This window comes from Mesoplodon densirostris, chromosome 6, assembly GCF_025265405.1.
Source record: "Mesoplodon densirostris isolate mMesDen1 chromosome 6, mMesDen1 primary haplotype, whole genome shotgun sequence".
NCBI lineage: Eukaryota > Metazoa > Chordata > Mammalia > Artiodactyla > Ziphiidae > Mesoplodon > Mesoplodon densirostris.
In genome coordinates this window covers 75,706,364-75,724,181 of record NC_082666.1, presented here as the reverse complement: position 1 = coordinate 75,724,181, position 17,818 = coordinate 75,706,364, and the positions used below count along the sequence as shown (strand labels likewise).

At 40.0% G+C, this 17,818-nt stretch overlaps 1 protein-coding gene across 1 annotated transcript in view; it reads left to right on the top strand.

Moving 5' to 3' along the window:
• The window catches only part of DOCK8 (dedicator of cytokinesis 8), a 231,738-nt gene that overhangs the window by 66,312 nt on the left and 147,608 nt on the right, over positions 1-17,818 (top strand). Inside the window, exons 3-4 of the mRNA XM_060102256.1 lie at positions 4,035-4,210; positions 7,160-7,231. Coding sequence (XP_059958239.1) covers positions 4,035-4,210; positions 7,160-7,231 — 248 coding nt within the window. The remainder of the gene's footprint in view (positions 1-4,034; positions 4,211-7,159; positions 7,232-17,818) is intronic.

The following is a 17,818-nucleotide window of genomic DNA, read 5'->3' as shown; positions in this document are numbered from 1 at the left end:
TCCAGAGAGCCTCCACTCTCTTTGAAAAGACATCCAACTGATTAAGTCAGGCCACCCAGGCTAATCTCCCTTTTGATTATCTTAAAGTCAACTGGTTAGAGACTTTAATTACATTGGTAATATCACATCACACCTAAATTAGTGTTTGATTGTATCAGTAGGTGTGTGTATGCTACAGAATAGCTGCAGTCTCCCTTCTGTCCTCCAGTTCTGGCAAGAGAAAACCCCGGTAGCCAACCACGACTGGAAGAATACTAGGAAGGGATTTTGGAGGAATGTAGCTCTGCTGAGCCAAGTTGACACATTATAGAGCCATCACAATCAAAGCCTGATTTAGGATAATGTACAGTCTTAAGTTGTTTTGTTTTTAAAAATGGGTTTTTTTTGTTTGTTTTTATTTTGATTATTTAGGGTTTTTTCTTATATTATTTTAACAAATGATAGACATGATGTGATAATTCCTTGTATAAGATGACCTTGAAATTACTTTGGATCATACCATTTAAACTAGTCTTGAGTCTCCACTAACTAGGAGACCACATATAATTCAGTAGCAGAGAAAACAGAAATAGTAAATTTTCACATTTGGCTTTTATGTTCCCAAGAGCCCAAGGGATGTTCTGACCTCAGAACATCCCCCTCTGGCCCCATTCCCAAACTTCAGCCCCCAATGAAATGCACAACCACTGTAAATCTCTTCAATATTTGTTTACCCCTAAATGTGTGTTAATTGCTTAATAATAAAACCTACTCTTGAGATTGACTTCAGATAGTTTAGAGAACAGAAATCTCTTTTGGTTCCTGGTTATTTGAATATGCAAGAGGAACAACTTGCTTGGAGGCCTAGATAACAGTAGTTGGCCTCTCCACCCACTTGCCAACAGCAGGACTAGTTTACATCTCTTTTGGAATGAACAGTTTCCTCCCTTGTTAGTTTCAGCATAGAAAGCGTAGTGGTGACTCGTTATTAAATGCCAGCTTATGTGTAGTGCTAGAATGATACTCAAGAATTCTATCATTATGGCTTATTCTTATCGTCTATTCAGTCCTGAAGTAGATTCAGACTGTAAGAGTTTATGACTTTATGATCAGCTGTGTTTATTGCTTTTGGCACATTGCTGCACAGTTAGTGCTCAGTGATGACACTGTATTCTTTGTCATAGCTCCCCCCTCCAAAGATAGCATTATTTTGTATGTGAGAAGGTGGCAAGCTTCCCCGTCTCACAGTTGGCTCAAGGTCTGGGGAAAGAGGCATGAGAGCAGCTTCCTGTATTCATCTTTATCCCTAAGGGCCAACTCAGTGACTTGCATTTAGTGGATATTCAGCAAGTAATTGAACTTGCTGATGAAGTTCAAAAATGCAGTCAGCTATCCTTTGCCCCCACCCCGGCTCTTCAGCAGCCTGTCCTGTAGGTAACAGGTGGCAGTATCAGCCAGGTTTTTCTTATCCCTTGTGGCTTTGAATTTTAGGGACATGATAAGTATAATACTTTGTCTGGACCTAAATTTTTTTCTCTCTGATGATTTCACACAAATGCCATTTCTCTGTGGAAGCTTCTATCTACTATTGGTTGGCCAAAAAGTTCCTTTGGGTTTTTTTCCATTAAGATGTTACAGAAAAACCCAAAGGAACTTTTTGGCCAACCCAATCGTTATTAGTGCTGGTGTCACATTGTTTCAAATGTGCTTCAATATAATTTTTCAGTATATCTTTTCGATGCCTCTGCTTGAATAATTGATATTCTTCATGATAAATTTACGTTTAGGATCACTTTAATCAGTTAATTACTTCACTATTACTACTTTGAGAAGCCAATCTCATGAGAAGTTCAGAGTGGAACTTGTGCGTGGTGGCAGATGGATTTATTTTACTCTCTTCTAAACACGCTTACCGCTGCCTTGTGTTTAATTATTTTTGGAAATCCAGATTCCCTGGAAAGCCTGCAAGAGAAAACAAAATTAGGAGCCTGCCTAGGTTTGAATTCCAGATGGGCTGCTTCCCAGCTATGTAAACATGGGCAAATTATTAAATCTCTAGGCTTCAAAGTCCTCATCTGTAAAATGAGGGTAATAAAAGAGTGTACTTTACAGAGTTCTGGTGAGGATTAAATGGGATAATGTCTAGAATGACCTAGCACAACTTCTTGGCACATAGAGTGCTTAACAGTTTTTAGTTCAAGGGTATAAACTTTCCAGTAACAAGGTTGAGTATGCAAACAGTGCCATCTCTTCATTTCGAGTTGAAGCCATTTCAGTCCCTGCCCCTGACCTCTGTGCCGTGTTGTGATAAGGACTGGAAAGTCCACTTTCTCCTTCGGGGTTGGTCTTATGTTAAGTCTGCAGTAGATTTTTTTTTTGTTCTGTGCATGGATAATGCCTGTTGTTCCCTCTGGTAGAGGTCAACAATGTCTTTTTTGCAAACTGTCCCCACCTGGCTTCTGCATAGCCTGATCTGCGGTTCTCTGAGCCCCTGATGGTCCCAGCTGCTTCATTTTGAGAGGCCCCTCTAAGGACTGTGGTCCTCTCCTTAGCTGACTTCCAGGTCCCCAGTCAGAACCCAGGGAAAGAAACTTCCTTGTCCTCGGTCACACTTTGTGGGAGCCTTGGGGAACCAGGGGAGTGCCTGTGCTCTCTCCTACTGAAGGATGTCCTGCTGCCTTCTCTTCTGCCCCTTTTGGTCCTGCTGGCATAGGGCATTATGTAAGCCAGCCACTTCAAGAATCTCAGACAAAGAGGGCATGTTTGCTCACTTCTCAGCTTCGTCCTCACTCTTTCATGTGTCACTCAGGTCTCTACCACTGCCAGGGACACAAAGGTGGGAGGAGACAGGGCGAGCCACACTTACCTTCTCTAATCTTCTTGTCTCTTCCATGGCACTTTTTTCCTCTTTTCTAACCTGGAGCCTTACATCTAGCCTGGTGTATGGTTTCAGGGTGATGAAAAACCGGTTTTGTCAGCATTTCCTTTGGATCTGTCCTTGTTTCAGAGCGAGGCAGTACAAGCCAAGAGTCTGGGGTGTTTGTTGGACTGATGGCTCCAAATAGTCTGCCATAAATGAACACCACAGAGCTGCTGTTATTATTATTATTATTGTTGTTGTTATTGTTATTATTACTACTACTACTACCACTACTACACATGTCAACTTGATCTAAGTGATTCTTTTACTCCCTTAAGGCAGTGGTTTCCTAAGTCTATGTGGACTTCACAAGCTAGAAAAATATATTTGTTGAATTGCCAACTTGCACCAGAGGAAAATTATTTTTTAAATTACCACCTACTTCTATCATTTCTTTTATACCCCCACTATGGAAGGTAATAATTGAAGAGAAAAAAAAAAGGCAATCCTTTTCAAGCAAGTACATTTAGCCTTATGAAAACTCAGCCAGTTGCCCTTAGTTTGCTCATTTAACTGCAGTCAGTGAAAATTCTTCCCAGCCGGCACCAGGCAGTGCAGCAGCGTCTGGAAATCACTGCCTTGGAGTGTCCCAGCCACCCAGCCTGGTTCACTGTGGGCTGTGATTACAAATGAAGTGCCTTCAAGAATCAATGTATAGGATAACTCAGGCCAAAGAAAGCACTGTACCTAAATACTCAGACAGAAGGACTGTCGAGTTTGCCTGATTTTCTAGAAAATTGCCTCCGATTCGCCGCTTCACTGTATTTGGGTAAACGCGGCCTCAGAGAGCTTTTGCATAAGAAATTATAAAAATGCAGCAAAGCCTTGTGATCTCATCTTGGATCTTCTCAGGAATCCTCATCAAGATGCAATTAAGCAGAGAAAAATTCTACCTTGGGGTGTGATTTTAATTACTCACTGTGGTCTGAGTTGACTTTCCATGCTGTGTTTCTTTTCCTCTGCATATGACCACTTCTGTGTTTGACAGCTTCTCTAAAGACAGCCCCACTTAGTTGTGCATGAAGAGCAAAGCACTTACTGGGGGGAGAGGGAGGACAGGGCACACATCTCCTGTCGCCTTAGTGCTTTTACCCTAAACCGTGTGGGAACCTCTTTTTCCTTTCCCTGCCCCCAGCCTCAGTTTTATGACCCGGTGGAGCCAGTGGACTTTGAAGGACTTCTGATGACACACCTGAACAGCCTGGATGTGGAGCTTGCCCAAGAGCTGGGAGACTTCTCCGAAGACGACTTGGACGTGGTGTTCACGCCGAAGGAATGTCGAACTTTGCAGCCCTCTTTGCCGGAGGAAGGGTAAATTGCTTTCTTAAAATGTGGATGGGATTATGATGATCATGGCTGTTCCTGGTTAGGGAGAGATGCCCTAATTCTGGACTTCTCTTACAAGTAACATGACTCAGATCTATCAAGATGTGCAGCATGACTACGGTGGTACTGTCACCTACATGTAGATAGATTTTGAACTGGTTTGACCAGAGGCTTTGAAAAGCCATGTGGGGACTAAGCCAGTTAAAGGGCTGCAGTGGAACAAAATCGACTGCTTAAGAAGAGGTGAAGAGTGAAGGCTCTGGACCCAGACTGCCCGGGTCAGCTCAGTGACTGTGGGCGAGTCATGTGACCTCAGGAGGCCTCAGTTTTTCCATTTGTAAAAATAATAATCATTGAAATGCCTCCATTCAGGAGCATTTTAATTGTTTCCATATATGAGACTGGATCAAGTCACAAAAGTAAGTCCGATCCACATTTCTTGATCATCTACTGTGTGCTGAGCAGTGGGATAAAAAGATGAATAAGGCAAAGTTCTTTCTTTTGAAGCAAGTCTTGTCAAGCGGAAAAACAATGGGGAAATCTCTGTAGTGTGAATATGTGAATAGCTGCTTAGGGTTGAGTTTCTACAGTGGGTTCATCGATGTGTTTACAGGTGTCAGCATTAGCCCTCAGTATCAAATGATGGAATTATATTTAGATGAAACTCCTGTTATTTCCATAGTGTAACAAGCAATGTCTCTTTGGAGATTTAGGATGAACTTTTATTTGCATTCATCTTCAAAACCAAATTAAGATTCACATCCGCCTGAGATTTTCAACCTTCTCCTCTTCCCCAAAAAGTCCTGGAAATGAGATCACGAAACACGGCCCCTGCCCTCACTACTCGGGGATATTCCAGTTCTATTTTGGATTTTATTTCATCAAAGTTTAAGAAGGTTAGATGACAGTGATAGGGTATTATTTGACCCTTTGCTCTTTGTTTACACAGTTCTCATTCATATAGAAGAGCTGACCATATGCTCTGCTCTAACATTTTGAAGATACTCACTTCCCAGAAAACAAAATCATGGTGATTCTTGGGAAACAATTTTCCCTGTTGTCAGTCCATTTATTCAGATGTGACTTTCATATAGGTAACATCTATTATTGTTACCTTTGGTAGAGAATCATGTAATTTCTTTGCGTAAAATATATGGTTAATTGACTTCAAATGAGATCAGAATCTTGGAAAATCCTGTTTACAATAAGTTTACAGGTAGGAGGATTTTGATTTTTTTTTGAAATTTGGTAGAAGAGGTAATTTTTTTCTTAACATCAGTTTTTTGTTTTTTGGTTTTTGGTTTTTGGTTTTTTTGAGGTACGCGGGCCTCTCACTGCTGTGGCCTCTCCGTTGCGGAGCACAGGCTCTGGACGCGCAGGCTCAGTGGCCATGGCTCACGGGCCCAGCCGCTCCGTGGCATGTGGGATCTTCCCGGACTGCGGCACGAACCCGTGTCCCCTGCATCGGCAGGTGGACTCTCAACCACTGCGCCACCAGGGAAGCCCTTAACATCAGTTTTTGAGCATAATATTGCCTTGTCACCAGAATTGATAACAAATACGTTATCTGTCTGATGGCTTTCAAATACCCTCCATTTCAATCGTTGCCCAAAAGTCTTGTGTGTAATTAAAGCCCAGGAAAGTACCATCATCATCAGAGTAAACGACAGCTGACTCCTGTTAACCCCAGTGCCTATCCGAGAACTTGATGTTGAGCTGTGATAGTGTAGTGGGTGTAAACCTGCGCTCCCAGGTGAGTGGCCTGGGGTCGGTTCCCTGCTCTTCCACTTGCTGAGTGACTTTGAGAAAGATCTTTTCATCTCATCCCTCTGCAAAATGAAAATAGTAATAGCGTCTGTTCTATGGAGCTGATTGACATTAACTGAATTCATACATGTAGAGGGATTACATCAGTGCCTAGTGCAGAATGAATGGCACACAAGTGTGAACTATCACAGGTAGGTCTTATTATATGCCAGACGCTTTTCTAAGCACTTCACACACTGACTTCATCTTCATCACAGCTCTCCAAAGGAGCACTGCACGATTACTATCACCACTTACGGTGAGGAAACTGAGGCACAGAAGGGTTGAGTGACTGGCCCAAGGTCACGTAAGGAATGGGGCTGGGATTTGAGTAGTCAGGGCCCAGGGACCACATGTCTGACTTCTACAGTATTCCATCTAAAACTAACAGCCAGTCCACAAGGTGGGTACTGTTCTTACCCACTTTCTACAAACCAGAAAATGAAAACTTAGAGCACTTAGACCTATTTATCTGTAGTACCAACACATGTGGGAGAACAGCAAAAAAAAAAAAACCCAAAACAAACAAACAAACAAAAATAACCTTTGCTATTGTGGGGAGGTAGTGATTTCTAAATTTCCAGACTCCGAAGCACTCTAAGAGTTTCTCTCATGACACACTCTACTCAGTAGACAAGAGCTGCCCAAATTAATAATCACCAACCAAAGCCAGGGCCTGTCAGCTCCTCAAGTACAACTCCTCTTCTTCACGGCTTTCAAAAAGGAAAACATGCATGTCCTAACAAGGTTACACGTAAGCAAAAAATATGCCTAGATTACCCCAGAAGAGACTAGTATTTATACTTATTCTTCTTGTTTTGTATATGACTACAGCTAGTTCTACCTGTCTTGTGTTGGAATGCCTTCAGGGATAGGTAATAGTCTAATACGATTCTATGTAATAAAGAAAACCCACAAAGCATAAAATGCCAACGTTTGTCTCATCGAAGTAAAAATGTTACTGCCTCAGGAATACTTCAGACACTTGAAAGGACTGGATAACAATGCCCTCCACATTCTCAGTTGATATGGATTTGAAATCCTGCTGCTCTCCTTGGTTATGATAAACGATTGCTTTGTTGTGTTTGCCTGGTAATAACATTTTAATGTTGTTTTCCACCTCATTAGGGTTGAACTGGACCCTCACGTCCGGGACTGCGTTCAGACCTATATTCGGGAGTGGCTAATTGTGAATCGGAAGTAAGTTCATTTTTTTCCCTCTTTACATATATACTTACTTTATATCGTTACCTCTTTATAACTTTTTAAAAAAATGAATAAACTTTTTTTGGAACAGTTTAGGCTTACAAGAAAATTGATTAGAAAGAAGTACTGAGGGTTCTCATATACTACCTCCCACACACATCTCCCCCTATTATTAATGTATTGGGTTTTTTTTTGTGTGTGAGGTTTTTATGTCCTTGAATGACCATGAATACTGATTTTGGGGATTCCAAATAAATTTTAGCAAGTAGGCAAATTTGCAAATGCAAAATCCATGAGTAATGAGCATTGACTGTATCTTGTATCACTCTCCTGCTCAAACACCTTCTAAGGCTCTCTCTTTCCTACTATACCAAATATAAACACCACCTGCTTGCCTTTCAAGGGCTTTAATAATCTGGCCCAACTCTATCTATTAAAACGTGTTTCCCTTAACTCCTGGAGCCCCTTCCTTTCTCTGAGCCTGCGTCTCTTCCTCACTGTTGCACCACATGACTGACTCAGTTCTCCCTCCACACCTTTGCTCTTGCTGTCTCCCCTCTGGGCATGCTCTCCCTTCTTTCATCTGTCTACCCAATCCTACCTGTGGATAAAAGATCATATCAAATTTCTTTTTTCTTCGTGCAGCTTTCTCTGACTAATTTATCCTTCCTTGGATGAGTCTGACGTAAGTGTGGAATATTTGGTACAATTGATGAGCCAGTGTTGATCCATTATTATTAACTAAAGTCCATAGTTTCCAGTAGGGCTTATGTTTTGTGTTTACATTCTGTGGTTTTGACAAATGTAAAATGACGTTGATCTACCACTGGAGTGTCATACCGAAGAGTTTCACTGCCCTAAAAATCCCCTCTGTGCCATCTGGTCCTCCCTCCCTGGCAACCACTTATCTTTTTACTGTCTCCATAGTTTTGCCTTCTTTCTGCATGTCTTTTTGTGGCTTGATAGCTCATTTCTTTCTTCACTGAATAATATTCCACTGCGTGGATTTACTATAGTTTGTTCATCCATTCACCTACTGAAGGAGAAAGTTACATTTTAAACACAAAGAATAGGGCCCTTTTATTTCTATTCTGATGAATTCCTGGGGGGTGGGGGTAGGGATTAATGAATGGAAATTTGACCTCAGATTCAAAGGGCACATTTAAATTTATGACCAAGAAATAAATTACTTGCTTGCCTTCTAGTCAAAAAGGCCCTTCTCTCCTGGGTTAATTAAATGTTCTATGACATTGTCCTGAGTTTTTTGTCTCCATGCCAATGACCTGGAGAGTACCCTCTAATGAGAAGCATCTACCCACACTGGAATTTGCAACCTGTATGTGTGTACATGTTGGGGAGCTGTCTGGGGAGAGTCTGCAATCAGGGGCACACCCCACTAGAGAAACATCAGAGAACCTGTGACAACACACAAGTAGTTTGAAATTCTGATGTCCTCACCTCTCCTATACTCGAATAAGAATTACCGTTCTGTGGGATAAATGATGAAAGACTTTGGAGGTTGGGTTTTATCCAGCTCCTGGAAGGGTGCCATTGAATTTGTGCTGATGTGTTTTGGAGTAATGTCAGTATGCATATACTATTTTCAGTAGCTGAGAAAGAGAAAGCTTCACTTCTATAAAGTAATTAAGAGAAAGTTAGATGCTAATCCATCATCTATTCTAACTTGAATAGAAAACCAAGTTTGCCGGGCAGTCAAATAAGATTATACTTTGCTGGTAATAAATAAAAGGCTTCAGAACAAGTTGTTCTCATGCTTTTAAATGTTATAATTAGAGGTAATTTCTGGATATGAAGGTTTGAAAGAAATCTGAGAAGGGACAATAAATAGAAAGGTCCATTTTACTACATTTGGTTTTTATTTTCTATTTGGGACACTGCACTTTTTCATTCTTCATGGCAATTCCCATTGGAATTTTTTTCTCTATCTTGAACAAACTTAAAGAACTCTTTTTAGAATACTCATTGTAAAAATTTTGGAGATCATAGTGAAACAAAAAGAGAAAACAAAAATCACTCAATTTCGCTATAGACAGATAACCACCATTAACATTTGATGTGTTACCTTTGAATCATATTTCTTTGTATATATTTGTATAAAAATTAAGTCAGATTATGATACTATTTTGCAGCATGCTTTTTCAGTCTTCACACTAAGTGGTAACTATCTCTTTGCTATTAAATACTCTTCCTCAAGACAATTTTTAATGGTTGTATAATGTATTTATACAAAAATTTATTTAAACAATTTTAATGTTTAGATGATCCCCTGTTTTTCAGTGTTATACCCAGTATAGCAACATTCTTGTGTATAGTTATGGTTTTTTCCCTTTGGAATAAATTCCTACAAGAGGAGTTTCTGTGTGTTTAAGTGTATGCACAAATTTAAGGATTTGAGAATAATATATCAGAAAGATTATTAGCAAGATATGCATGAATCCTCAAGAATATTGGATGATATCTTTTAATAAATTTCCAATTTTATTTGTAAAATGGCTGTCTTTTATTTGCATTTTCTTTGTTTCAGTTCGGTATCTTTTTTTCCATAAATTTGTCGTCCATTTGTAAGTTTTCCTTGGTGCTCTGCTTATTCATTAAATTTGTGCATCTCTATTAATGTATTTGTCTGGTCTTGTTTATCTTTAGGGCTGCTTTTATTTGGTAAGGATATTAACCCTTTGTATGTCATATAATACAAATTCCTTACCCAGGATACTCTTTGTCTTTTAAATTTGTTTATACTTTTTTAACATTCAAAATTATTTATTAGTAAAATCTATATTGACAGTTTTCCTTATGATTTATATTTTTGCTGTCATGCTTAAAATTTAATCCATAAACCTAATATTATTTACTAGGAATTTAGGATTAAAATGTTAAACTAGACCATTAGCCACTTTGATTATTGCTTCTGTTCCCTCATGTGTCTCCATTTGTTTTTATCTCTTCTGTAGGAACAGTGGTTTTTCATATATTTATTCTATGCAAGTTTTGTATCTTTTTATTTTCACAAAACAAAGCAATGTCTGTTTTAACTTTATGTTTGGCAACATACTGAGGATGGGGATTGTCATTGGCCCCGTTATCTGTGCACTTGGGTAATGGACCAGCTTGTTTCCCAGAAATTAGCTGATGGACAGGTAGACGTGTGCAACTTTGAAACTCGTTGTCAGTTTCTGGCAAGCTTTGACTAGTGTTCAACTGAGGAAGCCCCTTTTCCAACCCCACTGTTTGACCTTTTGGTACTCTAAATCTGATACTCTAACATAAAGGCTGTAATTCCTATTGCACAGTCCTCCCAGGATCATTCTGCCCTCACGTGCATCCATAATATTTTATTTGTGGGGAGAATCCAATACATTATTCCAGGTGCCCTTCATCTCCCAACCCTACATACATATTCAGCTAGTTGTTTTCTATGAGTTATTTCTATATGGTTGCAGAATGATGGTAGAAAGAGAAAGGCAAGGAAGGTAGTGGTTCTGGTGGTAGTTCATTTCAGTAAAACCAGGTGGAACCTGTGAATGGCTTCATAGATAAGCCATTACAATGAAGAAGGAGAATTTAGATTTCTGACTATTATAGACATTGACTATTGGGGGACTGGCAGGAAGGAAAGTACAAAGCGCCTTCCTCTGCATTGCCCTTTGGGGAGGCAAAGTATGGTACATCCTTCTCTTTCCCGCTGCATCTGATCCACAGAGATTCTGTGTAGACTTCAGCATTAAGTTATCTGTTTTGGTGAGTTACCATTTTTTCTGTGTCTTCATAGGCAGGGAAGTTGGAGAAAGTCACAATAGTAGTTGCTGACCAGTTGTTAATTAGCAATTAATGAGCTCTCCTTTGAATTTGTTATTTTATGTGCTAAATAATGTAAGCTTGTTTTGAAAGAAATCAAGTAATAAGGAGTGTCTTAAGTAAAAAGCTAGTCTCTTCCCTCACTGCTCGCTTGCTCCCTGTCCTTCTCTTCAAGTCACTCTCTTTTTTTCCTAACTTTTTTTCAGATTTATTTTTTTATTTAGGTAACATTGGTTTATAACATTATGTTTCCCATCTACAACATTATATTTTTACTTCTGTGTACCCTACAGCACGCTCACCACCAAAACTTTAGTTTCCATCCATCACCGTATAGTTGACCACCTTTACCCACTTCATCCTCCTTCTGCCCCTTACCCTCTGGTACCCACTACTCTGTTCTCTGTTATCTATCTTTTTGAGGGTTTTTTGTTTTTTTTCAACCCACTCTTAACTGCATGGAGGTCATTGTGTAGCCTCCCAGATCTTCTTTTCATGCCCTCACAAACATACATGAATATTCATATTCATATTTACACAAATATTTATGTATGCAAAAATACACATGTAAACAAATATTTTACATACATACATAATATACTTTTTTTCAATAATGTCTTTGAAATCTTTCCATATCAAAAACCTATCCCTTTCTTTTAAAATGCTGCCTGGCATTCAAGGGGTGAAGGAAAATACCATAAATTATTGACTTTCTTACTGTGGATGTACACTGCAGTTGTCTCCATTTTCCAAAATATAAATGATACCACAATGAACATCTATGCACATTTGCCTCTACACATGTGTGAATATTTCTGAAGGTAGAAATGGAACCAGTGCATATGATATAGTCTAATAAGTACTGCCAAATTCTTCTCCAGAAAAGTTGTGTTAATTTACTCCATTACCAGCTGGACATGAAACTGCCCTTTCTCCTCATATCCTTGCCAAGGCTGGATATTATTGATTAAAATAAAATTTAAATGCCTCCAATCTTATTCTAGTTATCATTTTAAACCAGGAGCTATTACACCCACTTTCATAATATTGTTTTCTTTCACTGGGTTTTCTTCCCTTACCTATCCTAAAATTCCAGTTAAATATACATTTATCATACACCCTGAAGTCCCACTCCTAGGTAGTTACCCAAGCAAAATGAAAACCTGTGTTCATTTAAAAATATGTATGCAAATATTTATAGTAGTTTTATTTGTAATTTCCAAAAACTAGAAATGACCCAAATCATAGTCAATGGAGGTAATGGATAAACAAACTCTGGTACATTCATGCAATGGAATACTACTCAGCAGTAAATTGGAACAAATTATTGATACATGCAGTAACATGGATGAATAAGGTATACTCTGAATAAGGAAATAAAACTAAACATTTAGAAAAGATATCAAGAGAAATATTCAGAATAATTTCTGTTTTGGGATTCCTAAATGCTAGCAAAATAAGCAAAATTTAAAACATAATGTTCACAAATACCAATTAATAAAAAAGTATTTGGGGGGACTTTTTTTTTTAACTGAAGTGTACTTGATTTACAATGTTGTTTAGTTTCTGGTGTACCGCAAAGTGACTCTGTTTGGAAACAAATGGAATGACTTTTGAGGGTTAGAAGTCCAGAGGGACTCAGCTCACAGCTCAAATCTCAGTACATCTGTAAGTAGGTTATGTTGGCAGCTTTTCTCACAACCTAAGGTCTGTGAAGTTGGTTTTTGTTCTGTGCGGAGGGACGCCAGACTCATTGAGGTGGCTAAAGTCAGGGCTGCGCCCTTCTGTGTACGTGGCCAAAGGCAGCCCTGTTGAGGGAAGGAGTGAGGAACAAATATGTGTTTTGCATCAACTGGAGGCCTGGCCTGCCCTAGGCGCTAGGGATGCACCTGTGAACAAGACAGAGGCAGCGCCCTTTACAGAGCTCAGGATCTAGGAGGACAGAAAGCACTAGATAAGAGTTGGAAAGGCGAGCACCCCGCAGTGCTGTAGACGTCTTTAATGAGATGGTTTAACTTGGTCGGGGGCATCAGGGAGGGTGTCCCCAGGGAATAATAATGATAGTAAACAGCCTTTATTGTGAAAAAAATATGTATATGTATTCTTTTTCATATTCTTTTCCATTATGGTTTATTATAGGATATTGAGTATAGTTAGCTGTGCTATACAGTAGGACCTCTTTGTTTATCTATTTTGTATATAGTAGTTTGTATCTGCTAATCCCAAACTTCTAATTTATCCCTACCCACCTCTTCCCCTTTGGTAACAATAAGTTTGTTTTCTATGTCTGTGAGTCTGTTTCTTCTGTAAATAAGTTCATTTGTATCACATTTTAGATTCCACATGTAGGTGATGTCATATGATATTTGTCTTTCTCTGTCTGACTTCACTTAGTATGATAATCCTCTGGGTCCATCCATGTTGCTGCAAATGGCATTATTCCATTCTTTTTTTGTTGTTTTTTTGGCTGCATTGGGTCTTCGTTGCTGCGCGTGGGCTTTCTCTAGTTGCGTTGAGCAGGGGCTACTCTTGGTTGCAGTGCGCAGGCTTCTCATTGTGGTGGCTTCTCTTGTTGTGGAGCACGGGCTCTAAGCACATGGGCTTCAGTAGTTGTGGCGTGCAGGCTCAGTAGTTGCAGCTCGTGGGCTCTAGAGTGCAGGCTCAGTAGTTGTGGTACACGGGCTTAGTTGCTCCATGGCATGTGGGATCTTCCCAGGCAAGGGATCAAACCAATATCCCCTGCATTGGCAGGCGGATTCTTAACCACTCCACCACCAGGGAATTCCCTTCATTCTTTTTTATGACTGAATAATACTCCATTGTGTGTGTGTGTGTGTATGTGTGTGTGTGTGTGTGTGTGTGTGTGTGTATGTATATATATACATATATATATACCACATCTTCTTTATCCATTCATCTGTAGATGGAAGTTTAGGTTACTTCCATGTCTTGTCTATTGTAAATAGTGCTGTAATGAACATAGGGGTGCATGTATATTTTCAAATTATGGTTTTGTCCAGATATATGCCCAGGAATGGGATTGATGGATTGTATGGTAGTTCTATTTTTAGTTTTTTAAGGAACCTTCATACTGTTTTTCATAGTGGCTGCACCAATTTATATCTCCACCAACAGTGTAGGAGGGTTTGGGGGGACCTTTTCGAACAATTCCTCAGAAGAAATAACTATTTAAAATATTTACGAAAATGATTTTGGTTCCAGTTGCTCTAAGTGTGCAAATCATAGTGGTAAGAAAAAAAAGTAGATCCACATGTGACCAAACTTCATTTTATCTTATAATATTTATTTTCTACTTTCTAACAGAGATCTTTGAGAGAGAGCCTCACATGGGCATTCATAAACTTGCTAGCTTCTTCAAAGTTATTCTCACCAATATTCATTAAGCAACATGTATGTGTATGCCAAATGGGTAAGCTTTTCTAGTGTATAAAATCCTTAGGGGGCTTTCCCTAAGGATTCAAATAAAAAGCTTCATGTGATCTAATGTCCTGGCAAAAAAACCACCCAACTCAAAGTAATGGAAAATATAGGCAAACATTAAATTGCTTCCTAAGATTACTACCCTAAATGACAACACACTGAATTAGTGAGTGTTTTTCCCGAGAAATCCAATTTTAAGGGGAAAAGTTCCCAAAGGAATTAACTAACGTTAACTTGTTCTAAGGTGGAAAGAAAATAGTGAATTAAAACTCAAAATTCACACTTGCCCTTTGCCTTTCTTAGGATGTGTACACTCCAGAGGATATTGATGTCACAGGTTCAGTGTCACATACTTCTTCATAAGGAAGCCTGTGTGGGCCACAGGAATAAAAATCTGGAAGCAACCTAGCTTGAGACCTTATGTGTGGTAGCCTTGGAGACCAGAACTATATCTGGTCTTTAGCTTTCTTCCTTGTGTCATAAAATGCACTTATTTCCAAGAGTGTTTACTTACAAGTGAATCCCCACCCCCGCCACCAATTACAGCCATGTGCCTGCTTCCATTTTCCTCAAGTCACTTCTCTCTACGCCTCTTTCTCCATTGGGTATGGCATAGACATGAGGTGAATTCTAGGACATTTCCCCCAGCTTTAAGATTTTAAGATAAAGAGTTCATACACCATATCTGAAAAATTTTATATCAGATTTTCTCCTCAAAAGAAACTTAGATTTGGGAGAAATTAAACTTATTTGGTTATTGTTCTTTTGCTATTTTATGCAAGCTGATGCTTTCTTTTTTGTCCTCCATTTTGTTAGAATGTTTTCTGAATCATTTACCTGGACCGCACAAAGACACTAACAAATGGGCATTTAAAAAAAAATGAGTTACAGAATACTGTTAAAAGTTCATTTCACAACATGTATACTCTAACCCTATATCTGTGTCACCCTCAGGATTTGGAGGATGGAAAGCATTAAGACTAAATGTATTCCATGGCTGTGGATTTGAAACCAGAGCAAACTGTGCTCCCCTTCCTCATTCTAGATTTAGCATCTACTTCCCCATTTTGAAATCTCAGAAAGTTGCAAAGCTACCTTGTGACAGCAAGGGTAAAGCTGGCTGGTGAGGAGAGGCCAAGGGTTGGCAAGCATGTAAAGATGACTCATTTCAGAAGTGCCAGCCACAGAAGTCAGAAACCACCATGGGGTAGGTAGTGAGACTGCTGGCTGAGTGCCATCAGCTACCAGAGTCCCAGCCTCACTACCCGACCCAGGCATCTGAGCCAAATAAAGCCATGTTCCTGTTGAGCCTATTTGCAGACAAGAGAGAGATGGGCAAGTAGCCAAATGGTAGAAAGACTATTTCTCATGAAATAAACACAACCTATTGCTTCTCCAGAGAACTGTGTTCCTTTTCTTCAAACACTACTGTTACCCATTTGGGGACAGTCCAAAGACCAAACATATTTTGAGAGTGTTCTCTTTAGAGGCAGTGTCATGGAGTAGATAGAGTCTAGACTTGGGTCCAGATGCTGGCTCCTTATGTAATGGCTATGAGACCCTGGGGAAGTGACTTAATCTCTCTGAACCAGAGTTTCCTCAAGTGTGAAATGGGGGGAAATGTTGCTCATTTTGAAGGCTTATTGTGAAGACTGGAAAATAATACATGCTCCTTTTCTTCTTTTTCCTCTTCCCCTTCCTATACCCTTTTCTCTTTCCTCTCCCTTCTTGTACAATTTGGTGTGAAAACCATCAGAACAAGTTAGCCATCCATGACTCAGGGTGGGGAGTAGCTGAAGAGGACCAGAATAAGGAGTTGAAGGCCAAACACAGTGAGGAGGACACACATTTAGAAGGGCTGCCTGGCATGAAGAATCAGAACCTACATGGTGTGAGGAGGGTATCTGAGGGTATCTGAGCCTGGGGCAGCCTGGCATGTGATAACAGAGCAGACATTCTGAGTAGAATGAGCGGGTGTTACATGGGGGAGAAGCCTACCACGAGGTGTCAGAGCCCAGGCAAGGGACAAGGATGTCCTACCACTAAGTGTCAGTGCAGACTGAAGAAGACATCATGCCAAAGGGGCAAGCCTGGTGCAGGGTGTCAGAGTCAGAATATAAGGAGGGCAACATGTGTGGGCATGGAGGGATGCTGTTAGCAAGGGTTACATTAAGGGGATTAATCAAGTAAGTAAGTATATTAAGGACAGTAGGTGTTAGATTTTTCACTGTCTGAGAAGGAAGTTAAAAATATGGAAAGGAAGAAAACTAGAATGGATACTGTGATGTCAGATTGAGATTGCAAGGATCAACATGAACTCTTGGCTTTCGAAACACACACACACATACACACACACACACATAGACACATGCTCCCTACCTAACTCTGTTCACTGAGAAGACACAGGAGGAGCAACACCTTAATAGCAATGAGCACACCCAACACCTACATCTTGGCTTCTAAGAACTATTTTCCACTAAAAAGAATCAGAGCTTCTTGGAGAAATGACTGATTCCAGGGTTGAGGAAAGGGAAGTATAAGATCAACCTGAATATCTTGTGGCAGAAAGCAGGATGTGATCAGTGACTGCTGGGGACATGTAAAAAGATGTAAGAGCCAGCTGAAGGGATTCACACTGGTCGAATTGAGGATAATTAGAACACCAAAATAAATAATAGAAATGGATTAAGATATGTTGAATAAAATAGGAAACTGTGAATCCATATTGATACAAATCAAACTGAAGGCTTGATGAGGAATGGGGCATTTACAACAATCAAACCCAATTAGAGGGACTTTCTAAATAATAATTGGCCTATAATCTTAAGGTCATGAAAGGCAAGGAAACACTGAGGAACTGTTCCAGAGTGAATAAGAGTAAAGAAATGTGACATATAAATGCAATGCATGACTGCGGACTAGATCCTTTTGCTCTAAAAGGCATTTGGGGGACATTTGGTGAAAGCTGAAAGGGGTTAGAGGATTAGATGGTAATTTTTTTTTTTTTTTTTTTTGCGGTACACGGGCCTCTCACTGTTGTGGCCTCTCCCATTGCGGAGCAGAGGCTCCGGGGCCATGGTTCACGGGCCCAGCCGCTCCACGGCATGTGAGATCTTCCCGGACCAGGGCACGAACCCGTGTCCTCTGCATTGGCAGGCGGACTCTCAACCACTGCGCTACCAGGGAAGCCCTAATGTTTCTGTTTTTAATTGTCTCAATGACTGGCATGGGCTACTGCATTTCACACCCTGCAGTGCATGGGGCATCACATACAATGAAGGATCATCCCAAGTTCAACATCCAACACAACTATCAAATGTCCTG